At 37.2% G+C, this 27,107-nt stretch overlaps 1 protein-coding gene across 40 annotated transcripts in view; it reads left to right on the top strand.

Moving 5' to 3' along the window:
* SUPT3H (SPT3 homolog, SAGA and STAGA complex component) overlaps window positions 1-27,107 on the top strand; it is a 442,887-nt gene that overhangs the window by 260,682 nt on the left and 155,098 nt on the right. For 34 of the 40 annotated variants that reach the window (XR_015153255.1, XR_015153253.1, XR_015153252.1 and 31 more), the window contains 3 exons: window positions 1,141-1,227; window positions 5,039-5,129; window positions 9,820-9,959. Coding sequence is in view for 30 of the 40 variants with exons in the window: in XM_086371946.1 (XP_086228072.1) it covers window positions 1,141-1,227; window positions 5,039-5,129; window positions 9,820-9,959 (318 nt within the window). In the remaining 10 variants the exon portion in view is untranslated. The remainder of the gene's footprint in view (window positions 1-1,140; window positions 1,228-5,038; window positions 5,130-9,819; window positions 9,960-27,107) is intronic. The other 6 variants (XM_086371955.1, XM_086371954.1, XM_086371963.1 and 3 more) reach the window with 1 other exon arrangement.

Raw genomic sequence — 27,107 nt, 5'->3', positions numbered from 1 at the left:
TAGTCTGTGTATTTAGACGAGGTTTGAAGCTTACTTAGCAAAATTGCTTGAACATCCAGAATTTCTTTAGTACAAATGCACTATTTGATTTCTTTGTAATTGTTAAGATAACAGTGTGTCACTTTTAAAAGATTAGTTCTTAGGAATATGTGTTAGATTTATTCCTTTCAAAGAAGGATGCATTCAGGAACAGCTTTTGTATGTAAATATTTTTATAATATTGGATAGAGTTGGTTTGCTGCAATCACCATTGATCAAATTTGGAAGAACTTACAGGCACATTTTTGTACTGTTTTCTCCAGCATCTTTATTTTTTTCAGCTGGATGTATTTTATATTCCTTCTAACTAATCAAAATAAGAAACTGGTTTTGCCTGTGCCAAAAAAATAGAACTATCATTTTTCACATTCTTTTATTTTCCAGGTCATTTTCAAGTAAGATTGTGTTTCTGGGACTTCTGAATTCCAGAAAACTCTCAACTTTGTAGATAGAAGGGCCCAGATGAACATTTCAAGGGGAATCTAACTTTTCATGCAGTATGTTTTGTGTTGTGCATTCCAGATACAGTTAACTTTTTGTGTGTATGTGATTAGTGTGGAAAGAAATTAATGCGGTCCAGTATTATGATTTATGGACTGAATCCTTTGCCCACTGAAGACTTGCCAAAACTAAAACTATTTTTTTTTCCTTTGGATATTAGAAACAGCTACTGTTTTTGTTGATCTTTTAAAGTTCTGAATGGGCCTATTTCAAATCATACCAGCATGGGAACTCAGATTAATAATATAGTTATTCAACCAGTGATACTGAGCAAAACCATTGCTCACATGGATATAAGGATAAAATTTCATAAAATTATTTTCAGGTGCATTAATGCATTTCTGGAAGCTGCACTTGATTTTTCTTTTGCATGAAAGAAATCAAGGATTTCTGTTTATTGTATCAGTTACAGGTGGGCATATAAGTTAATTGCATTTTTTTATACCATTAAACATAAGACATTTTGCTTTTTAAAGCAGTAATGTGATTGCTGGGTGATCCCCAAAGATTTTTAACTCTTAGTGTATTTATCTCTCTTGAGACACCGTGACTGTAGTATATTTAATTTAGATTATTAAGAAAAATTTCCTTTGTTGTTAGTTACAGCAAGCTGCTGAAGTTTCTCAGCTTCGGGGAGCAAGAGTAATCTCTGCTGAAGATCTTCTGTTTCTGATGCGCAAGGATAAGGTAATGTAAAAGAATTTCACTGTATTGAAATGCCATACTTTGTGTTTAATTACACTTATGTAAGGAAGCTACCCTTGTTATATGGCTTTCATATTGGAATCATAAGTGTTGAACTCATGTTTGGGTCCTCATAGTTTGCACAACAAAGTGGTTTACTACAACAGAATTGATTTTTTTTAATTTTTATTTTTACATGGACAAGGGCACTTATGTAAAACTGCTGACAACTAATTCTCACTTATCCTTAACATGTCTATTTAGACATTTTCATTGCTACGTAAAATTCACTAGATCTTGACTGGGTACTTTGTTCTGGTAACTGGGATATAACTAAATGGCATATTTATTTTTCTAATTTTATACAGGATTGTAGACGTTCATAGAGTAGTTTTTCTCTTGAAATACAAAGTTTTTCTGTGACACTGGTTAATAGGAAAAGGCAAATCAATCAAGATGAATATTGCAATAGCACAAAATATACACTCTATTACTTAGGGTTTTTTTTATTTGCTAGAAATCTATCTTTGAACTCTGATATTAAACTATTTAAGCATATAATTTTGTCATAACTATCTTCCATGAGTAGCTAGTTGAAAACATTTTGTGACTTTCTGTGTGTTTTTAGTAGTTTTCATCTAAAAGATTGTTATATGTGGAGAAACGAGCTGAGTAACCAGAGCATGTTGTGGTAGCTGCTAACCCAGATGAGCACCCAGGGCTTAGTTCCTAATGCTCCAGCTTTCATTTCTCTTTCTTTTCCCCTGGTCTTTTAATTACACTTACCTGTTTTTCTTTCGCCATTTTTGTATGTTTGTGGCTCAAGTTTTTATCAGAAGGCATCCCATCTGACCCTCAGGATATCCTGTGAACATAGCTTTCTGATACCCATTACTTTGTATTCATAAAAACCTTTCCTTCTGATTGATTGAAGATTGACTAAACTTGGATGAAGGATTTTCTCTTCTTTATGCCGTGGGATATACAAACTGCACCTCCACCAGTCTACCATGGAATTTTATGAATTTTTAGTTCATTGACTCTTACGTGCTATGAGGACTATAAAGAGAAAAGAAATGTCTTTACTATCAAGAAGCTATAATCTGGTTTAAGAAATCTGTATCATTGAGTTGAAGAAGCATTTTGAGCCTTTTGATTATTTTAAGGTTGTGTGGTTAGACGGAGAGTCTGTAGAATGTAGTGGAATGGAGGTTTTCTGCCTAGGTTGAAACTCATGCAGTTATATTAGAATGGAACTAGCCAGGGTGCCGGAGAAGGCGATGGCACCCCACTCCAGTACTCTTGCCTGGAAAATCCCATGGACAGAGGAGCCTGGTGGGCTGCAGTCCATGGGGTCGCGGAGAGTCAGAGACGACTGAGCGACTTCACTTTCACTTTTCACTTTCATGCATTGGGGAAGGAAATGGCAACCGACTCTGGTGTTCTTGCCTGGAGAATCCCAGGGACGGGGGAGCGTGGTGGGCTGCCGTCTATGGGGTTGCACAGAGTCGGACATGACTGAAGCGACTTAGCAGCAGCAGCAGCAACCAGGGTTCAGGCTTAGTAATCAAGGCAAATCATGATTAGTGTGATGGCTCTCGAAGTGAATACGAAGGAAGGTTTTAGCGAGATAGTGAAGAGTAAGGCTATTCAGGAGCTAGTGACTTCACTAGGAAGACAAAGGAGAAGTAGGCACCATACAGCAAATGGTGCTGAGAGGAAGGAGCCTGAATGTGCCCTTGGAGAAGCAGGGACCGAGACAGCTGGGTAACTGGAGTTAGCAGAATACCTCCAGTCGTTTTTTCTTTTTCATCAACAGAGGTAAACAGGCCAGCACAAAAAGTAGTCTGCGTTGACACTTTTTCCTGCCTCTTGGAGGAGTCAATGTTTTAAATCCTATGGACCCTTCAGGAACATACACCGATTGTCAAAGCCCTTCTACTGGCCAGAGGACTCTTAATCAGAATCTTTTAAGCAACCAGGAACATAGCTGTAATAGGATAGTTGCCAGTGTTCTCATCTTTCTCCTCAAAATAATAATTTTATTTATATGCTGACATGTTCCAAACAGAATTTAAAGTAGTTTACACAACTGTAATATAAGACAAAATCAAATCTAAAGTACTGAATGGAATCAGAACAAAGAGAAAGGAGGGATAGCAAAGACCTGGATGCAAGTATATGTTTTTTCCTCTTAATAATTCCGGTTTATATTCAAGTAGAAGTTGTTGACTGCCCACTGTATTTTACATACTGCACTAGACAGCTTCGCTCATTTTCTGATTTATTTCTCACAATGTTCCTCTAAGGTAAGTACTTTACTTACCTTGTAAATAAGGAGACTGAGGTTCAAAGGTTATGTGTTCCTTCTGGCCCTGCTTGGCTCTAATTGTGAGACTATCTTGAACCTCAGTTTCCCTATATATGAAAAAAGATGATAATGTTTGTCTGTATCTCAGGGCTATCAAAAATATCAAAATGCATGTAAAAGAGCTTTGTAAAATATGTTTCAGCTGTCATTAGGAATCTTAAACCTGAAGACCAGAAACCAGTAATCATCTACTCTAAGTGTAAGCATACAACTGGCAACCAATTCTGTATTCTTGCCTGGAAAATCCCATGGATAGAGGAGCCTGGCAGGCTGCAGTCCATGGGGTCGCAAATAGTCAGACACGACTGAGCACACACATCAGTTACTTTTAAAGTTAAGCGGTATTGTAGTCTTCTAATAAACCTAAAAAAGCCTCAGCTATCATTCATCAGCTTTGAGTTTCATAAAAAATAACGTTTCTCAGATTACAGGATGTTTTCCAGAAATATAAAACATAAACCAACTCTTCTAAATAAAAGATTCTCAGGGAATTAAAAAAAAATAAAAAAGGAAAGTGCTTGACTTCTTAAAACAGTTGTTGCAAACTTTTGTATAGGTGTTTATAAATCATTTTAAAAAATGAAATTTGGTCTTGAAGGTGTACAAAATTCCGCAAAGACAGTATTGTCAGCTTAGTGTGGAGAGTGTGATATTTATTGCAATCTTCAGAAGGAATTTAACCAAAAAAAAAAAAAACAAAAAACCCAGAAAAAACCAAAATTAATTGTGATTCTGGAGTATCTGAATACTTTCAAATGTGCTTTTAAAAATGCTTGTGTTTTAGCCTTTATCTTTAATTTGATGACTAAGTTTTGTATTCATAGTACTATGCTGAGAATTGCTGTATTTCTCCAGTGGTCCTGGGGTACAAGTTTATTCTGTTTAGTTATCACTCTTCTTGTTGCTGCTGTTTATTCACTAAGTTGTGTCTGACTCTTTGCAACCCCATTGACTTGCAGCACGCCATGCTCCCCTGACCTTTTCTTTACAGCATCGGATTTTACTTTTGCCCCCAGACACATCCACAACTGAACATCATTTCCACTTTGACCCAGCTGCTTCATTCTTTCTGAAACTATTAGTAATTGCCCTTCATTCTTCCCCAGTAGCATATTGGATACCTTCTGACCTGGGAGGCTGATCTCCCGGTGTCAGATCTTTTTGCCTTTTCATACTGTTCATGGGGTTCTCTTGGCAAGAATACTGCAAAGAGATGGGTTGGCTGTTCCCTCCTCCAGTGGACCACGTTTTGTCAGAATTCTCCACTATGACCTCTACATCTTGTATGGCCCTACATGGCATGGCTTCTTGGAGTTACACAAGCCCTTTCACTACGACAAGGCTGTGATCCATGAAGGGGATTTAGTTATCATAGTAGTTCTTAATCATTAAAATGAATGTATGTGTAAGGTTTCTTCTTTACTTATTTCATATTTTTAATAGAAAAAACTTAGAAGACTGCTAAAATACATGTTTTTCCGAGACTACAAATCAAAGATTGTCAAAGGCATTGACGAGGATGATCTTCTGGAAGGTAACTTAAAGCACTAAACTAAAACTTATGTGACTCCTGTATGCTGATGACACATTTATATAGAATCAAGGTAGATAACTCCCATCAGAGTTCAATATATGTCCTTCTATTAAATATGTAGTTTAGTAACTGTCCAAATATTTATATAGTTGGTACTTAAATCTTGTGATTTTCCAATTGTGTGACTTCAGAGTAATCTGTTATTTTAATTCTTCTTTTAATAAAATAACCTGCTTTACATCAGAATATCATGAAACTGAGAAAATTGTGCCAATTTAAAACATAATTGATTTTAGAAAACATAATTTTTCTGTTGTGAATATAGGGAGCCTGAACTATTATATCTTTGAAATTGACACGTATAGTTTTTTGTTAATTTATTATAGAAAGTATCTGATATATTTTATAATGTAAAGTCACATCATTTTAATGTATAATTTCTGGGCTGTTTGAAATCTTAACAAAAAATCTGACACAAAGTGGGAATTTTTCCTTAGCTGATTTTCCAACTTAATTCCCTATTTTAGGATATTTAGAAAAAATATTTATGTTGCAAAAATCAAATACTGATAAGCTGAAAACAGATAATTACTAAATAATATTACTAATCAAAATAAATGTTTGTGTTTTTAGAAATAACACATCTACTTTCTATTGAATATGGTCACTGTATAGTGGTATCCTTTGCTAGTGATAAAGTAGCTAAACAAACTCTACTGTACTAAGGACAATTCCAGAAAATTGCTCAGAACCAACTAAAGAGTTAACTGACTTTGAAAGAGAACCAGTTACTTTCATTAATCCTCAACAGATCCGCAAGAGTAATAGCTGTGTCAAAAAAAAAAATACTGATCAAACATTTAATCAGTATTGTCTATTTCATATTCCTACAGTTCTCATACAATTTAACTCCTGCAAAATAGTTCTCCAAATGAATTTAAATGCTTTCATTTATGGAGAGCATAAAAAACAAAGACTTGGAGCAAACAGACCTAAATTCCTATTAATCCCGATTCTCTGCTTTCTTTCTGGAAGCATCATTGAGGGTCACTTTTCTCATTTGAAAGTCAGAAATTATATTACTGGCCTTTGCAGTTCACTATGACATATGAAGGGCAGCGGATACACTGCTGCCACTGCATCAGTGGTGGCTGTTAGGATGCTTTGAACCCCGGGCAGCTCAGACTAGTACTCAGTTTCACTCACACTGTCATGTGTCAGTTTGATGCCCTCTCCTCCTTAGTTTATCTCAAACCTCTCCACTTTATCATTTAAATTTTCTAATTTTGTGTGCCTTATATAAACTTCTAAAATACAGTTGACCCTTGAGCAACATGGAGGTTAGAGGTGCTAGCTGTCTGTACAGTTAAATTTGCCAAAAACTTTACAATTGGCCCTCATATACACTGTTTTGTGTCCCCATATTCTCCAACCACGTAGAGTCATGTAGTATGCATTTGGTGGAAAAAAAAAAAAATCCAGGTTTAAGTGGATACACGTGTTTCAAACTTGTGTTCTTCAAGGGTGCACTGTAGTTCATATAATTTATAAAATAAAATACTCAGGTAAAATACATTTAATACTGAAGTGGGTCTTCTGGAATGGCTGTGTGAGGACTGTGGTAGACTCTTTGCCCAGAGAAACACATTTAATTCATGAGCATTAAGAAAAATAATAGTTTAAAATCTCTAGAAACTATTCTTAAGGGCAGAGAGCAAATGGAAAAACATATTCAGACAGTCTACTAAATCTCACTAAAAACAGTGAGAACCTGTTGCATTTGAGCCACAGTCTGCTCTCATCACCTGTCTCCTCCCTTCCAGCTCAGAGTGCCCCAGCTCAAAATGATACAAGCTTTACTCTGGGTAAATGTGTCCAAGAACACTGGACACCTGCTTCTCTACCCCCTAATCTAGGGTGACAGTTTCACCCCAGGAAGGGCAGGAGGTCAGCATCTCTCATCTTCAGCTCTGTGTTGCAGAACTTCAGAGCTAGGCAAGCACAGCTAAAAGGACTGTGACTGTCACTCATCCTCTAGTAATAGGCAAGCTCTCAGGTTGTCCCATCTTGACTTGCTGCTGCTGCTAAGTCTCTTCAGTCGTGTCCGACTCTGTGCGAGCCCATAGACGGCAGCCCACCAGGCTCCGCCATCCCTGGGATTCTCCAGGCAAGAACACTGGAGTGGGTTGCCATTTCCTTCTCCAATGCATGAAAGTGAAAAATGAAAACGAAGCCGCTCAGTTGTGCCCAACTCACAGTGACCCCAGGGACTGCAGCCTACTAGGCTCCTCTGTCCATGGGATTTTCTAGGCAAGAATACTGGAGTGGGGTGCCATTGCCTTCTCCACATCTTGACTTGCTCACAGGGAATAAAGCTTCACACCAGAAGAGACAAGCCTTGAAGACAGGAGTCTGCCATCTCTAATGAGGTCCCCCCTCTTAGATCCAGGACAGGCTTTCTTGGACTACTGATTGCTCTTCCCAACTCCAGCTCTAGTACAGAACTACAAAGATTCAGCCAGTAAGAGAGAGCCTTAATAGCAGAGAGCTCTACAGCTCTTCCTGCAGGGACTGACTCTTTGGAAAAGAGCATTTGGAAGTTCTTGACTAAGAGTGTTTTAAAACAATGGAGATCCTGGTGGTGAGCCATTAAGAGGAAGCTGGTTACTCTAATACTAATAACAACACAGAAAACAGTGCACCAGCTTAAAGTTTTAACAAAAGAAAGCAGTAGCTAAGAAGAGCAATAGCTAAGAAGACCCCCCTCCTGGGGTCAGAGCAAAACTTACAGGCTGGTCAACCTTGACTCTGCAGAGTGACCCAAATTATTTAGATCAGTCCGTGGAGCAATTTGTGCTCAATAGTATTATTCAAACAGCAGAACTCTGAGCCAGCAATTAGTGGAAGCTAACAGCTGTGTATGATACAAATAGAGTCAGACCAGCCAGAAACTTAATGGAGAGAAAAGTGACAGCAAAAGAGAACCTGACTTAAAAACCACAGTCATTCCTGGTGGTGGAGTAAGCTCTTCACACGCTCAAGGCTGTGCTGTCTGAAGAGCAACATCGAAGGCTACACACTGAGAGGGAAAGAGACTTATTTGAATTAGTCCAGCCAAGTCACTAACCAAACAAACAAACAAAAAAAAACAAGCGAATGATAACAACAAGCCCCAGGAAGGAAAGGGAATTATCTACAGTTGCTCTAGTATATTTCCTAAAATATCCATTTTCATCAATAACAACAAAATACTAGACATGCAAAAAAACAGATATATATGATCCATAAAAAGGACAAGAATAAGCAGATAAGACAAAGTACCTTTGAGGAGGGCCAGATGTTGGGCTTCACAGATGAAAACTTTAAATAGCTATTATAAATACATTAAATATTTTGGAGTATAAAAAACTCCAATACTTTGGCCACCTGATGCAAAGAACTGACTTATTGGAAAAGACCCTGATGCTGGGAAAGATTGAAGGCAGGAGAAGAAGGGGACAACAGAGGATGAGATGGTTGGATGGCATCACCAACTCGATGGACATGAGTTTGAGTAAGCTCTGAGAGTTCGTGATGGACAGGGAAGCCTGGCATGCTGCAGTCCATGGGGTCACAAAGAGTCAGACATGACTGAGTGACTGAACTGAACTGAACTGATAAATACATTCAAAAAACTTAAAGAAACCATAGTAAATATAACAAAAGTATGGTTACAGTGTCTCACAAAATAGAGAATACCAATTAAGAAATAGAAATTATATTAATAGAAACAAGTAGAAATTAAATCCACATGCATACACACACACACCCACACACCTCCCAGAGGGTATCTATAAATGTAATTATGTAGGTAAATATAAAAGAAAATATAACTGTGTTAGTAATTGTATTAATATATATAATTGTACTGTTGAGTCTGTAGCATACAGATATGTAGTATATTTGACAGTAGCAACACAAATGAGTTGGATGATAACAAAGTTGTATTGGAACAGGGAATGACAGTTTTTATTCTCACTCTAAAATGTTAGGGTTGTCTTTATTTGGTATATGAGTATGTAATTTGTCACATTAAAAAATAATCCAGTTCTTACTAAGTCACACTGATACTTTTGTGTAATAAACTGTACTAATTATGTATTGTATGTTACATTCCTTCCTGACTTTTTGCAGTAACTTTTCTTAGAGTTTTGTTTTGCTTTTAAGTAAGAGTGATAGTTTTATATCTTATGAGAAAAAGAGTAAAATCTCATCCCATAGATTTTACATATATTGTCATAGTAATGTACCTAGTATTTTCTTCTTTTAATTTCAAGTTGCAATCTTAATGCCTTTATTTATGTCTTTGTTTTTATTTTCTCAATTGGGCTTGCCATAGCAGGATTCTTTTTCCAAATCTGATAGCCCTTTTTTTTTTTTTGGTAAGAAATTTTAATCAGTCTATAAATACTTACTGTAGTAATTGATTATTTGGTTTTATTCACTTAATCTTATTCATGACGTAAGTAGGTGATTCAATTCTGTAAGACATTATGCTTTATTTTGGATACAAGGGTTCTCCTTTTGAAGATTATTTTGAGAGAATTCCAGTTTTGAATTTTACATGCAGTATTCCATACTTAACAATGGTTAGGACTGATGTAAACCTATTTAAGAATATTTTGTTTTTCCTTCCTTTATCTTCATGAAGACAAATTGAGTGGCAGCAATAATGTAAACAAAAGACAAAAAATCGCTCAAGACTTTCTCAACTCTATTGACCAAACAGGAGAACTCTTGGCAATGTTTGAAGATGATGAAATTGATGAAGTTAAACAAGAAAGAATGGAGGTATAGTACATGCTTCCCTTGTTAGAGTAACAGAAGAACCATTGCAGTGTGTATAATATTGGAGTATTCTATTCTTATGTCCTTTAAAAGTTTGTCTGAATTGTCCACATCAGTGGACATGTCTGCAGCAGCGCTGTGCAGTGAGGTAGTCCTGGGAAGGATGTCCAGCTCTGCCTTCATAGCTGACTTTGGGAGACAGCTTCAGTCCCCCGTTTCTTTGTTTCCACCTTTGAATATGGGTAGATTTCCCTAAGCTTCCTTCTGGATTTGACTTCTACTGATATTATTTTCTTCAATAAAAGCTAGTTTATAATTAAATAATTTACTTCGTTTTTGTACCAAACTGTCCAGTTATCTTTGTGGGCAAAACTAATTCTTACTGCTTTTGTGTTGACTTATGGTATGAAGAGCTATATTTTTCAGCCTGTAGTTACAGGCTATGGTTGGCCTCACCGGCTAAGGTAGTATCCAGGGCAATTACATGCTTTATATTGCTGTAAAACAATGTCAGTGACAAGCGCTTGGATTCCCTGGGCATGTTTTAACAATGGATAAGAAAAATTGTATGCCTTCTATTTACCCTAGCTATTTATTCATAAAGTTGTTTCCTTAAATATTGTACTTTGGAAAAACAAAAGTAGTGACTCATTTCATTTGAGTGCCTTTCAAAATATAAGGCGTTATTCTTATCATTTGTATTCTTATAATACTTTTACATGGTTTTTTTTTTTTTTTTAAACTCCATTTTTCCCCTTCTCTTTAAATTGGGCAAGAGAGGTAATTCCAGAGTTCTGAAAGATTGTGCTAAGTGCTGACTTTATCATAGTCTCTATGCATGCTAAAAATATAATTATTTCATGTTAAATTTTGGAGGAAGTCCAGTAGACATCCATGCTTTATAAAATTTAACAGCCTTCTTTCAAGAATTAGTATGCTTAGATCATGAGCTGTGATCTAAAGGCAGTGTTCTTCTTAGGTATCAATTACCTTAGAAATGTGTGGTTATCTTGGTTTGAGGCAACTGCAAATGATTTTAGTTCAACTTTGCCTTGGGCCAAAAACATGCTCAGTTGTCCAAAGCAGATGATAAACATATATTTCTGATGTCATTATGGCCTAAACAGGATATGATTGTTTAGTGGCATGGTTTTACTTATGATGCATTATGCAGAGAGCAAATATTGTTTATGCTTTATTTTTTAAACATTTTTACCTTATACAAATGGGCATTAAGAAAAATTTATTAACGAAGGACTCTACAGAAAACATTAGTGAAATTGAACAAGTAGCTCTTTCAATTTTGACAGGAAAATCTCTGTCAACCAAGCCTATTGCCCAGAAGGGCATTCCACAATCAAGGAGAAGAAGAGAAATGGAGCATGTTGTAACAGTAAGCTCATAATAGCAGGCTACTGTGGGCCTGGAAAACTGATGAGTCAGTAAGGTAGATGTTCAAATGAATCAAATATTTGGAAATGTAGGGCAGAAAAAGCTTGGGAGCTCATACGGTTTAAATTTCTCTTCCCTATAGTTATATTATATATTGCATAGTGGTGACCAGGATAATAAAATATCAATAGTTGATAGAATTGCAGTGAAAGTCAGCTTCATCTATACAAGAAAAGTTAAGATTGCCAGCTTCTCTAAGCCTTGAATCATAACTAAAATCTCTAACCAAAATAACAAAGAGTAGTTTTGAGATTCTGTTCATCCAAATAACAGAACTTAAACTGGATAAAAAACGCTGAACTTGTAGACAAAACTGTAGACAGTAGAAAGTGGAACCGTTAAGAGCATAGTCTTGCCTGCTTCTAATTTGACAGGTTATAGTTTCAAGCGTAAACCACAACTGTGGCAGTCCATATGAAACCACTTTGGACTCACAGACTGCAATCCCTGGCTTTTAAAGTGCAGTAGAATAATCAGTCCTGGCATCACTCAGTGATTGAATTTTCCTCTAAGCATCACTTACAGTTGTAGAAACTTTGTTTACTCCCTTCTCCCCTCGAACGTATGAAAATGGTATAGACCTACCAACAAAGCTTATTATTGTTTTTTCTTTCTTTTTTTGTTTCATTTAAATGTAATTTAGAAGAGAAAAAGAAATTTATAGACATAAAAGCTCTCTTGGGATCCTAGCTTTTTCTCAAAACATTGAGGAAGCATATGAAAAACTGAGTTCTTTCCTGTTGTTTTCAGCTGATTTGTGTGTGTGCCTGGCTTTGTGTTTTACTCATAATTTGCTTCGTTAGATATTATATATTTGAAATATAAAAAAGTCTGAATTTTTATGTCCATTTTTTATATCTGCTTGCTAGTCCATCATCATATTAACTAACTCTTACTCCATTTATCTTTCCCCATCACCAACACTTTGGTGTATGAATAGTAGAGATCTATGATCCATGACCTCTGAAGATCCCTCTTAAATTATCAAGTGTAGATTAAACAATGTTCAGAATTGCTTTAGTATATTTGAGAGACTGGGAAAGAGAAGCAGGGAAATGATAAGCATAATACATCTAAATATTTACAACTGCCCTCCAAGCACCTTTCAGACCCCCTCTACCCACCACCAGAAAGAACCAGGTGTGTTTGACTGTTGATCCTGTTTCTTACATCCCAATCTTTTGAGATCTAATCAACTAAATGTGACTGTCAACCAAGGCCAAGAAAGGGTCACTAAAGCCTGCAGGTAGCTTTGTATTTTCTTAACAAAGGACCTGTCGTCACTCACATAAGAGCCTCACCTAAGACCCTGCTGCTCTACTCATTAACCAAGTAAAATATCCTGTCTAATGAGCTGCTAGGGTTTGTGAAGGAGGTGTAAATAAGGAACACTAAAAAGAAAATTGAGTGAATTCTCTACTTTCTGACTAATCCTCAAACAGGTAAAATAAACAGGGACCAAAGTTCAGAGCTCACCAAAGGGCAGCCTTTAAACAGCTTAGGGTGCTGAAAATCCCCAGTGACTGTTTATTGTTTGTTTTTAAGTCAGAGGCCTAATCCTGGAATCTAGAAAGAAAGTAGAATGGAATACATAAAATTTAAGACAGCTTAAAGATTGTTTAAAATTGACTGAAAGTTGAATAAGACCTCATGTGCCATCTGAATTGTACTGATAGGATGACCATTCTCTGATTGGCTTAGCTTAAGTCATATGCTCCATCTCCAAAGAGGAAGCAGTTAACCTCTGTAAAAGCGTGAGTCCCTGCAGCGTTAAGAAGAAGGAATAGGTGCTGAAAAGGCAGACACAAAGGTCCTTAGGATAAAGGACCTCTCCTTATGTGTAAGAATTGGCAGAGGAAGTGCATCATCATCTCGACTCTGCTCAGATCTCTGGGATTTTTTCCCGTAGAGACAGCGTGTTAGAACGAGTGGAAATCATTTTCTTTGGATTCAAGCAAACCATCCATCCATCTGTCCTTCCACTCTTTAATTCATTCAGCATTTGTCTAAGCTTCTTTTGTAAATCAGTCACTGTACTAGGTCCTGAAGTTACAACTATAAAAAAGACAAAGTATGGTTTCTGCCCTCACAGGCCTTTAGTAATAACTGGCAAATCAAAAGCTAGCCGAGTACACTGGTAGGGGAATACAGGCTCAATAAATGGTTGCCATTTTTATGACTAATATTTGTCTTGAATTTTGAACCTTCTTAGTAGATTATTGGTTGTGTGATGAAGACATGTATATTCTATTTCACTTGTTATTTTATTTGAGATTTTGTTTATTCTGAAGTAAACTGCATGTCTTCTTCAAGAAATATTTTATGATTAACTTCAGAGTGGTTTATAGAACTAGCTTCAGTGTGGTTTGTTGAAGAGGACACAAAACAGAATAAAAGAACTAGGGTCCATTTTAAAACATAAAATAGTGTGATAGTCAGGATTCGTTTCTGAAAGAGATTCATCAAAAGAACACATCACCGTGTCTTTTTTATTCTTTTCAAGGTAACTTTTGTTCAATTTAAAAGTACTCTGTGAAATTGTTCTTCGGGGAATACTAATAGAAATACCCCCAAAATCTTTGGTAATTCTAGCTGGCACAGAGAAGAATTAATGTAACTTAGTGTATATTTTTCTGGCCTAGAAACTGCAGACCAGGGAGTGTTACTTGACTTCAGGAGAACCCAAAGGTTGATATGATATATAACTCTGAAACTGATTTCCAGCTCTGTCAAACTACTTTTTATCCCCACCTCTGATTATTGGGCTTCCCTCGTGGCTCAGACAGTAAAGAATATTCCTGCAATGCAGGACCTGGGCTTGATCCCTGGGTCGGGAAGATCCCCTGGAGAAGGAAACAGCAACCCACTCCAATATCCTTGCCTGGAGAATCCCAGGGACAGAAGAGCCTTGTAGCTATAGTCCACAGGGTCACAAAGAGTTGGACACAACTGAGGGACTAACACTGATTATGGAATGGTAGAGACCTGTGTATTCATTGCAGTAAAACATCTGGAGAAGACACATTTCAATCAATGACATGAAGAGTAAGTTACAAATCTTATAACAATAGAATATTCCCTAACTCTTACCCACGTCCTTATCATCCTGTAGGTTAATACATCATATTTGACAGATGTTCCTCAAGGAATTCTTTCAGGCTTTCTTATCCATGTGAACTATGAGCTGTGAACTGAGGGTAAAGTCAGACTTCTGTTTTCCTCAGAGTGCTCCATGTACCAGGTGTGAAACCAGAAGTGATCGGGTGATGGTAGCAGTGTTTTGATCATTCTCTCGCATTTAAGATGCTTAATCTCTTGGATTATGCTTTGCTGTAGAAAAATTTTAGAGCAAAATCAAATAAACAACTACCGTCTCTATGATAAAAAAAAATTTAGTATCACATTCCAAGTATCATCTTCTAACTTCAGAGTCGTTGAAGATTTTTTACTATTTAATGTCTGGGTGAAATTGAAAAAAAAAAAAAAAATTCTCTTCCCTGCCTAGTCTATTAAGGAGCAAGATACACAGTGACAGCACTGAAGTAATACTCATAGTAGTCATATTTCCCTTAACCCAAATCAGGGCTTGCAATCCGACGTCCATTGGTATCTTTCGTTTCGGAGACAGCGTATGTATTTTAAATCTGGCCTTGGTAGTAAAATATAGAAACAGTGATTGCCATCCACTTCCACCTTCCTCACCAGAAGTGTCAGCTTCAGTAAAGCAGAGCATCATTTGCCAGGGGGAAAGATGCACACCAGTGATGCACACTGACCATCCGTATCTCCCTGGCTTTGCTGCACCACACTGTTCAGTCTTGTTAAGCAGATTTTCCTCTAACACATCTGATGACTCTGTCCAATTAAGTTTTTAATAGAATCAATCAGTATTTTCTTTCTCAAATAATTTCACCATAACCTTTTGAAAATGAAATCCTTTACTTTTAAAAGATACATTTCAAGGGTTTCCTTAGAGATCAGTCCGCTAGCTTGTTTATAAAACACCTTGGCAGAGAAGAGTTTTAAAATATCATCGAGTTTAAGAACACCACAGGACTTACCACTAATTTACATTTAATGTTTATAGTTCTCAAATTGTGGCTGTTGTAATAACCAAAATATTTTTGTCCTGAATATTTTGTAGATTATGTTTCCCTATTCTTTCTCCTTCACCCGAATTCCCCACAGTAGGTGGGCAGATTGTTGTTACGTAGCCTGGCTTTTATTTATCTTTACTGGTTTAATCTCAACAAGTCAGTCCTTCTAAATATGAAAATAAATGTATTCTGTGGAAAGAGTTTTGTCTTCTCAATGCCATCATTTATTGAGTGGAATTAGCCTATCATTGATTGTGTGGTTAGGTAATTTCCTTCTGTTCCTTTATTTGCATCCTTGCTAAGGAGCTGCCTTAAGATCAGTTCTTATTGTTGCCACCACCTTATGGTAAATCATGCAAATCAAGCTGTTTAATGCAATTAGACTTATTCTTAGATCATTGTATTCCTCATTTAGAATAGGAATTTTGGAGTAAGCTGTAAACATTTAGTGATCAATGTAATCTGTTGCATGTGGATGGCTGTTGGGAACTCTCCTGTTTATTAAGGATTGGTTCAAAGGGCAGATCAGATCCTTGCCAGGCTTCTGCTGTTCCTGACTCTCCGTTTTCTGTAGAAGTCTTAACTCCCTAGCACATTATTCATGCATCTTTTATAATCTGGCCCCAACAAACTTTTTCATGTTCATCTCCCATCATTCCTGCTCCCCCTCTTTACCCATATTACTTCCCGAAACACACATGTACACACACACACACACACACACACACCGCCATCACCACCCCACACTATTTAAGGAGTCCCTTGAACTTGCAGTTCCCTAAATAGGCATTCGTCTTTTCTTCCCTTCCGTTAATCTTTCTCCATCTGGCCGCATCTCAGTTCTGATATTTTAGTATGTGAAAGATTATAACTAGATGTTTTTTGCTTAGTTTGACTTACTAAATAAGGTCCTTGAGAGCATGGACATACTGTACTTTCATATCGTTTGTACCCAGCACAGTGCCTTGAACATTATAAACTTTCATTAACTGTTTGTCCACATAAGGGGAAGTAATAGGTGATACACGCAAATACTATTAATCTATCCTTTGGACAACCTGAATTTTTTTCTCTTCTGCTTAAAGAATGCAGTTTCCAGGTATATAAAATTAGTCTTTTCTTCTCATTCACATAGGATTACAAAAAAAGCTATATATACCTTTATGAAGGTTTTATACCAGGAATTCTTCAACACACCTTTTAAGGTGCCTTCCAGTTGCAAATAATTTTCATTGTTTGAATAATTTCCTGTTTAAATTAGAGTGTTGGCTTTTCCACAGTTCTAGCTGTAGAAGTTCTCCTAACCACACTGCTTCAATATTTACCCGCAGTGTTCAGATATGTCTACAGGCTGATACTAAGCATCAGTTCTAATGTTAATGACCAGATTTTTTTTCAAATGGACCAATAGCATCTGTGACCACTGGTTCATTGCCTCTAGTTGTCAGTTCAGAACATTCGGCAATAAATGTTATGCACTTCTTGTGTATTTGCTATTATAAGATTTTACAATTTAGCATCTTCAAATAATAACATACTTGTTCACTTCTCTGATCCATTAAATACTTCTCTGGACAGTTCTGTTAGTTATTGGCTGATTTCCACTTAGAAAACAGTTTGAATTTGTAGATGCCTTTTAAGTTACTGTTGACTTTCTTGTGGCATGGAAAACTCGCATCTCCATCTTTGCTCTGTCACGTCTTGTCGATAGAGCCTTCATCAGGCCCAGGTCTGAGTCTCTTGTTCCAGTGAATACCTAAGTTTGTTACAACTTTGCCTGTCTTTACTGTTAGTCTTTCTGAACCAATTAGTTTGGGTATAATTGTCTTTAACAGTATATTAATGTTTTTTCCTTTAATTTCTTTCAATTGATGACATTACCCTTATTTCCATAGCACATGCATTTTTATCTTTTTTTATTCTTCCTCACCTGTTTTCATTAATTCTTTTTTATTTGTAATTTCAGAGTTAACTTATACGTAATTCTTTCAGTGGTTATTTTTAAATTCTGAGGAATCATAAATCTGTACGTCTCAGTTTATGACCCATAAAAGTGAAGTAGTATTTTTTAATTTTATTTGTGTGTGTCTGTGCCAGCTCCTGTACTAGATCGTGGGGACATGGTATTCACAATACAGTTGTTTCCTTGACAAAACATGTAATATACCAGAGAAATAGTATAGTAGTAATAACTACAGAATCCTGTGTAGACTTAGTACACACAAAACACTGTTCTAAACCTTGACACAGACATCAGCTCATGTCTACCCTTGGAGTCAGTTCTGTTATTATCCTCTGTTTGCAAATGAGGACCCTAAAGCACTTGCTGAAGATCACAGTTAAAAGGCAAAAATGCTAGGAAGGAAAACTCATGGGTGCAAGCACTATTCTGGAAAAGAAAAATAGCAGAAAAGTGTCATATTTCTTCCAACTTGGAAAAATTGATCTGAAAGCAGTTCCTTGAGTTGTATATGGTTACTCGCCTCCCGAGCATCAAGGCAAAGAAGGTTATTTGCTTTACTTTTGCTTTTCTTTGGCTATTTCAGGTAATGGCTGAAAAAAATCACACATTTTAAAAGATAAGAGATTTATCATATTTGTGTTACAAATGTGAACCTTTGTTATCTTAAATCCACGATTTTCAAAACCGTGGTTGATATGAGAGATCACTGTTTCTTCTTTCAAAATGCTTAAAAATACTTGCAGGGCCAAGGACGCTTGCTTATTTACATATGGATGTGAATGACATTGCTTACCTCTTAATCATCTGCTGAAAGGGACTTTCTTTAAAGACTTCTGGTCAGCAAGGGGTAAAGGTAAAGCAGTTTGAATTTCAGAGAAATTTAAGGGTAGAGGACAGTACGTGACGTGCTGTGTTCTGTGTCTTTGGGAAAGAAGATTCTAGAGAGATTCTAGGAGGTTGATATTTCAGAAATAAAATAAGACGTCAGCTTTGTGTTTTTATAATTTTGCATAATTCTGGACAAGGACCAAATTCTCTTAATTAATTATGCCTCTTCTGATCCTTCCATAAACTGGATACAGTCAGATACATATGGGTTAAAGAGGCTTTTGTAAGATTACTTAAGAACCTACCCACCATTTAAGACAATATTTCTATGAGAAGGTGCAGCCTGAATTCAGAACACACTTTTAGGATTTAAGTTGGAGGATTTTGTATTTTAGTTTTAAAAGTTAAGTTTTACGTGTTCACGAATTTTCAGTGCAATACAACTGCTTATCATCTCTAGAAACTGTTTTATCCAGCTTGTTTTCTCTGGTAATAAAACTGCTGGTATTAGAGGCCAGTAAAAAATTTTGGCACCTCCACCTGATTTTTTTATAAGATTATTTAGGATGATCATATTCCCTACTGAGTAAAGGACTTCATAATTAATTTAAGACTTTACATAATTTATGTCCAAGCTACTGGCAATGTTCTGATGGTAAATTAAAGATGTATATTAATTTACTGTGCTATTAAATAAAAGAAGTGTTGGTTACATACAGCAAAGAGATCAGTTTTTTTCAGGATGACAGTACAAAGTTATCCTGGGAGTTACATGTCAATAAGAGTTGCCACTCTTCTTTCTGTAATTGGCATACAGAGTGTATAGACATCATGGATTCATTCAGAGGCAAGCAATGACAAGCTAAATTTATAAATTCACTTATAACCCATTTGATATGTTGCTTAAAAAAATGTTGAGCTCTGCATACAGACAAATTTTATCATGAGAGAATCTGTATCTTCTAAGCAACCCAACAACGGAAATACAGCTGGGCCTCGGGAGCTTAAAGCAGACACCAATGAAATCAGCGTTCTGTTCACAGTTTCTGACCTCCTGCTTCTCTCTCTGCATAGGCTTCATTTTTCTTTTCGAGTTGATTGACATTTTTTACCACCTGGGTAACGCTCTGCCAGCAGGTGCTCCCAAGTTAGCTTCCTCACCTGGAGAGAGGCAGACCCAACCCTCTGGGATAAGAATCTCAAATCTCAGTACATGGCCTCTGATTGATCTGGTTCTTTTTGGGTGTCCAGGCAGGGGCCTGGCCACATGGCGGAAGACAGGGCCGCACAGTAACCACTCTGCTGTGCAGGCTTGTAGGGCAAGCTGGCAGCAATGGAGGCAGCCAGTGCCCTGGACGCTCACTGCCTCCAGGCAGCCCTCCACTCGTCCACTCGTCATTTCTAGCCTGCACACACATCCACTAGATCCAACTTTGAGACTCTCGGTGTCTTCCTTCAAAAATGATTATATAATCTTAATCTAAATATAATTTCCTTCTAAAAGCTACAAGGGATACTCTCCAGTTATCTTAGACTTAAAAGAACATGGCTAATAAAAGAGTAAATATAAAAATCCCACTTAAGTTCCCAGAATGACAAAGAAAGTAAAATATTCTTCAGTCAAGCCTTTTCTCTTAAAAATATCCTCACTTAAAACTGTAAAACATTTCAACAAAAACATTTCTTCAAATATGTTATTTTAAATACTATATTACTTAAGCAAATATTTAAATACTATATTAGTTTCTCTGAATACTTGACTTGAATTTAATTCCACCTGTCTGCCAAATGTTGAAACTCCAAAACCATTTTCACTGGCTAGGTTAAATGTTGATTTTGTTTTCCCACATAATATGGTCTTTAAACTGTCACAGACATACCAAATCTGACTTCTTTTTAATAGGGACTTGTTAGGGATTTTATTCTTTCTTCAGTTAATGGTAAAGGATAGTCGTTCAGTCGTGTCCGACTCTTTGCAATCCCATGAATCACAGCACGCCAGGGCTCCCTGTCCATCACCAGCTCCCGGATTTCACCCAGACTCATGTCCATCGAGTCAATGATGCCATCCAGCCATCTCATCCTCTGTCGTCCCCTTCTCCTCCTGCCCCCAATCCTTCCCAGCATCAGAGTCTTTTCCAGTGAGTCAACTCTTCCCATGAGGTGGCCAAAGTACTGGAGTTTCAGCTTTAGCATCATTCCTTCCAAAGAAATCCCAGGGCTGATCTCCTTCAGAACGGACTGGTTGGATCTCCTTGCAGTCCAAGGGACTCTCAAGAGTCTTCTCCAACACCACAGTTCAAAAGCATCAATTCTTTGGTGCTCAGCCTTCTTCACAATCCAACTCTCACATCCATACCATGACCACAGGAAAAACCATAGCCTTGACTAGATGGACCTTTGTTGGCAAAGTAATGTCTCTGCTTTTGAGTACGCTATCTAGGTTGGTCATAACTTTCCTTCCAAGGAGTAAGCGTCTTTAATTTCATGGCTGCAGTCACCATCTGCAGTAATTTTGGAGCCCAAAAAAATAAAGTCTGACACTGTTTCCACTGTTTCCCCATCTATTTCCCATGAAGTGATGGGACCGGATGCCATGATCTTCGTTTTCTGAATGTTGAGCTTTAAGCCAACTTTTCACTCTCCTCTTTCAGTTTCATTAAGAGGCTTTTTAGTTCCTCTTCACATTCTGTCATAAGGGTGGTGTCATCTGCGTATCTGAGGTTATTGATATTTCTCCCGGCAATCTTGATTCCAGCTTGTGCTTCTTCCAGTCCAGCGTTTCTCATGATGTACTCTGCATATAAGTTAGGTTTCTTGTATTAGACCTGATTCACTACAGTAAGGAGCATCTTGAGGGGGAGGTATTTGAAGCCATAGTGGTAGTGATCTTCCTAACCTTTAACTTCCCTGAAAAAATGTACCCTGAATTCTTTTTCTTTTCTCCATCTATAATGAAAGTGCAGATCATTATGAATGCCACAGTCTGTCTTCAACTATCCATATCACGAGACCTGCTGACTTCCTAAGCCCCTCTGTTTGAGTCAGGGGAGGCATAGCAAAACTTGATGCAGTAAATAGCTATATCAGTGCTGCAGGAGAAGTGATTCGCACACGTTTTCCATTTTGAAATGCCTGGCTATTTCCCAGGAGTTAGGAACCTCATGGCTTCTTCCAGTGATATTTCTTCTATATAAGAATCACTGCAAATACACTGAGGCTATTTTCTAGTCTGGACTTGCACAAGTTGTCTGATCTCTTGAATCTTAGAATCTGTAGCTCTGAAGTATTTCTAAAGATTTCAGGACTTCACCAAGGTACAGGATACACATAGAATCACAGAACATCAGCACAATACAGAGGAGACAGAACTCAGTCACAGTGAGATGAAGCAGCTTAACCTGGAGATTCCCATTTTGTGTTCGAGACAAAACAAGAACTGAAATACAGGTCTTCTGATTCATGGGTCAGCATTCTCTTCTATGGCCGCTCCAGTATTTTTCCGATGGAATAGAATGTATCTCAGGTCGTATAAGAAGATATATCAGAGCTTTAGATTATGATTAAAAGCTGTTACCACTCAGAATTACTGATTTAGAGGATATAGAGATTAGATTGGAATTGTATTAACCCTATAATATACCCTATCCATTCCTTTTCAAATACATCTCCTCGAATGTCATCTTATTTGCTTTCTGTTTATATCTTTATCATCAAAATAAAACAGTGCATAAATGGAGAACTTCCTAAGAAGTATGCGCTATTTTTTTTCAATTTTAAGTTTTTCGTTTAAGATGCAAAGCAGTATTTTTCAGTTACCATGGTCCATGTCTTCATTAAAATCCATCCTACATTTGCTTATATCCATCTCAAGATACTCTTTATTACTTTCAAGTTTCACTGTTCTCAAGGTCACTTCAGCCATCTGCATCCCACACCCAAGTCTGCTTCAGTTGTCTTTTCTCTCATTGATGAAGTTTGAGATGGATGGCTTTTCATTGGCTGTAGCTAAGATTCCAGTAAATTGTTAGAACAGGACAGGTAAAAAAACAATGTCCTTATCCTGCCAGTCAACATTTATGTAGAATGTGTAGATTAAAAATGGTAAGTATTGAAGAAGCACCCATTGTAGTGAATCGTTTGTCAAGCCCCTTGTTAAGTCATTCACCTTCATTTGAGTTGTTTTATGCTATCTGTCATGTGCAAGTAGATAAATGCAAGTAAATCTATTTCTTTTTAGACTGGAGTATCTCAGTCTTTTTGGAGTTAGGATAATATTATTAGTTATTTGTTTGACTCCGTGTTGTCCTCTCCTTATCCTCGAAAGCATTCCCTGAAGTTAAAAAAATATAAATTGCATTTACAAAAAAATGTTGGGGAGTATTGTGATGAGAGAGAATACTGACTCTTAAGCTCATTCATGGCCACTATGACTGCTAAAAAGCAGGTCTAGAAATCATATAATAGATCACATAAATGTGTAATAACTATATACACCAGCACAATGGAGACAGCTGCTCACCATGCCGTATCCCTGCTCTCCATCCTCCTCTATGGACCTGGTTTGTAGCTGTTGGCATACAGAGTACCACACCCCTCTTCTTACTTTGCAGCTAGGTTGGGTCGTACCATTGGGCTGTGGCAAGTGAAATGTAAGCATAAATTTATATTTGGACTTCTCTTGGTTTTCTTAAATAGAAGGGCTATAGGGGTATACCTCTTATCTTCCTATGTTAGATTACTTGATCCAGATGTGATTATCTGGAGCTTCAGGGCTTATTCTGTATCATGAAGATGAATCTAAAGCCTGCACAGTTTTATACATCAATTATATCTCAGTGAAGCAGGGATGAGGTGGCAAGAAATGAATGTACAAATGACTGAATGCATAAATACATAAATAAATAACTTTTAAAGCGTGGAAAAAAATAAAAAGCTACAGCTTAAAAATGTCAGAGCCAATGTTGGAAGTAACTGGGGCTCTCACAGCATCAGCAAGCAGTTATGTTAAGCCTGAATTACTTGTCTCCAGAATTCACTTATGTGAGGAAAAATAAATTTCTATCTTGTTTAAACATCTATAATTTGTAATTGTATTATATTATAAAACACTTAGTAGTACCTGTGAATGAGACTTTGATAAAATTGAGGATATCTAGAAAGTGATTAAATCTGTTTTTCATATTGAAGGAATATTCTGTCATGTGGCCTGTGATTTTCAAAGAATTGTCATAGCCATGCAACGAGTGTTAATACTTTAATACCATGACAAGTGTTTCAGCATAAGTCTCATGTTAATTAAAAGTTTTGTTTATCAAAACTTATCAACATCAAAAGATCGAAGAAGTCATTCAGCATTTAGTACTATGTTTCCTGCTGCTGAAATTCCAGAGGAAAATATGGGAAAAGATTTGATTTTAGATTTTTTGTTTGTTAATCAAAATATCCATCCTGCTACTTTAATTAAAATACTGTGCTATAGAAAATAAGTACCATCTGGGTTGTGTGTTTTTCTACGTCCTCTAAAGAACATTATGCAAAAGAGGTTATGCAAAGGCACACTTCATTTAACTATATTTACAGGATACCTGAGGTGGTACAATAGGAGTATCACTTAGAAATTGGTATTGTTGTTCTTTAGTCACTCGTCGTGTCTGACTGGTTTGCAGCCTCATTGTAGCCTGCCAGACTTCTCTATCCATGGGATTTCCCAGCCAAGAATCCTGGAGAGGGTTGCCACATCCTTCTCCAGAGTATCTTCCCGACCCATGGATTGAACCCACATCTCCTGCATTGGCAGATGGATTTTTTACCACTGAGCCACCAGGGAAGCCCCCATAAAAATTTATGAACAACAAGGTCCAACCATACAGCATGCTGCTAAGTCGCTTCAGTCGTGTCTGACTCTGTGCGACCCCAGAGACAGCAGCCCACCAGGCTCCCCCGTCCCTGGGATTCTCCAGGCAAGAATACTGGAGTGGGTTGCCGTTTCTTTCTCCAATGCATGAAAGTGAAAAGTGAAGGTGAAGTCGCTCAGTCGTGTCTGACTCTTAGCAACCCCATGGACTACAGCCCACCAGGCTCCTCCGTCCGTGGGATTTTCCAGTCAAGAGTACTGGAGTGGGGTGCCATTGCCTTCTCCGACCATACAGCGTAGGGAACTGTATTCAATGTCCTGTGACACAGTATAATGGAAGAGAATGTATGCGCGTATATACTTGTTTTTAAACTGTGTCACTTTGCTGTACAGAAGAAATCAACATTGTAAATTGGCCATACACTTCAATAAAATTAAAAGAAAAAAATTGTATACAAATCAGATTATTTCATCATATTGTAAATGTACCAAGAAAGCAACAATATAAACAACTCTAGAGGACTACTTTTGTCCTGTGAAGAACCTTAATATTATTTTGTTAAGGTCATATTTTCATTGTGTGGATTGTCATCATTCATTTCCACATTGTCTGTGTGTTGTTGGTTGTGTTTTTAATTCACCTCTAACATTTGAGCAATCTGGTTATGAAACTTGTTGCCCCAGTAACCATCAGGGTTATTGGACTTCTCTGACCAGCTAATTAAATTCTGTTCTCCCCTCCTCACCTTCACCCTGAGCTTTCTTGTTGCTTCTTACTCTTTGGAAGAGGGTTGACCTTCCAAGACAGATGAGAACATGCTTAGGTCACTGTAGTGTGTTTCTCACTTAAAACCTACAAACTAAACACACACACACACAGTATATTCTCAAAGTGCTTATCAATGTGTTTGTTTCCTTGGCATCATTTTCCGAATCAGTGATGTCAGTCATCACCAACAAGTAAAAAGCCTTTATCACAGAATGACAATGTTTTAAAAATCTTTTACCAAGCTGTTTGCAGCGCGCCTGTCTTCCTTCTGAGGTTCTCTTCATACTGCATGGTATTATGACCAGAGCATCAGCTCTGAGGTCAGACAGACCTTGGCACTCAATTCACGGTTCCATGCCTTATCTTGTCCCAGGTATCTTTGTTAGTATCCTAGATGAGTTGCTTAATGTTTCTGACTCTCAGATTCCTTAACTGAAGCCACATCTTAGAACTGTTGAGGAGGATTTGTGAAAACACGTGTAAAGTACCTAGTTCAGTGCCCAGCACATGTGTGTCTAAAAAACAGTATCTGTCTTTGACAAAATCTTTATAAAAATGTACAATAAGGCTAAATTCCTGTGCGTATGCATACAAATGGAATATAGTTTAGGCACAGTCTTCCTTTCATAGTGACCAGAGACAGAACCAGTCAAAGAGTTTACAGCATATATGAAAGATCAAATTATTGGGCTGTTTTCTGACAGTGACTGCTCTCACCCACTAGAATGACTCTAAAGATGTAGCATGTATCTTCAGAAGGGACTATATGAGACAATTCCATAATACTTGTCCACTTGTATCTTGTTAAATGTCTTGCTCACATTAGAATGCTTTTCTAAGTCTTCTCAGAGCTACACATAGCTCAAGTTTGAGCAGCACTAATGTCCAGTTGAATTCTTTGGGTGATGTTACTTGGGTAAAATTTACTTGGAGAATTCTATCTATATTTGGACAGAAAATGTTTGAGGGACAAGTTTTGTTCTAGCAATCAGTATCATAGTGGAAAAAGTCCTGGTTTAAAGAAGGAGTCTTAACTCCCTAGCAGTATGCCTTACCTTAAGGAAAAGCCACAATACTCTCATCCAAGTAGTGAACGCACCCTAACCCCACTTGGCTTCTGAGGTCGGAAGGGACAAGGAGTCTTTGGGCTGGTGAGGCTGGGGTAAAAGTACACAGAAATTTTCTGTCCTGTTTTTGTAAGTTTTCTGTAAATTAAAATGATTTCAAAATATGAAGTTAGTTGGTTGTTGTTTTTTTTGAAGCCACAGAGGTTCAGTGACATCAGTGTCTTCATCGGTCAAATGGAGATGGTAATAATAGCTGACCTTCTGACCCCAGACAGTTCTCAAGAGAATCAACAAGTAAGGCAATACACATAAAACTCAAAAATGCTGCTCTTCTGTGCTGAGTCTTCCTTACTTGACATCACCGTTTTACCACCTCCGGTCTTCCCGTTCTTCTTGCTGCCAAGGTTGTCTTTGCTTCTTAAAGTCTTTGTGGTTACTTCACATAAGGTAAAGCACTGCCGAACATGACCAGTTACCAAAACAATTCTTCTTTCTTCCTTCCTTTGTAATCCCTTCCACACCCTCTGTGACATGCCTTCTTTAAGCCTTCTTTCTGAAAAACCCAGCCTAATGGCCACTGACATTTAATCAAATAACAGTTACGATACATTTACTCATGAGTAAAGGCTGATTAAAATTTGGGCACCGACATCTGAGTATGGGAATTTCATCATCAAATATCTTAATAGAAACCATTTTGTTAAATAACCATAATTATAGGTTTTACATTTATGATTCTAGGGGATTTTGCTGTTCTGCATTCTTTGAAGCCCAAGAGGCTATCATAGTTTTCAGGCTGCTTGAAATACTAATTTAAGTACATCCAAGGCTTCTTCAGAAGATAAGACCCTACGGGACTCTATCTTTCCAAGATTTTGAACCTGCAGTTATTTTAAAGGTGATTTCTGTTTTTGTTTAGTTTTTTTTTATTAGGTAAGAGTTTTTAAGGTAGGAGTAAAAATAGACATTAATTTTTTGAATGTGTAGATATTTCTGCTTTTTCCTGTTAATAATTTAAGAATTTTTCATTTATCACGTTTGAAACCAAAGCAGTTGGGATAGCCAAGATTGCTCTTGTATTCTCATCAGAGTCATATTTGGTCAAGTCTGTTTCTGGG

The sequence above is a fragment of the Bos grunniens genome, chromosome 23 (genome assembly GCF_055505025.1).
Source record: "Bos grunniens cultivar Pamir isolate PY7600 chromosome 23, Bosgru_T2T1.0, whole genome shotgun sequence".
Taxonomy (NCBI): domain Eukaryota; kingdom Metazoa; phylum Chordata; class Mammalia; order Artiodactyla; family Bovidae; genus Bos; species Bos grunniens.
This window is presented reverse-complemented; position numbering and strand designations above follow the sequence as displayed.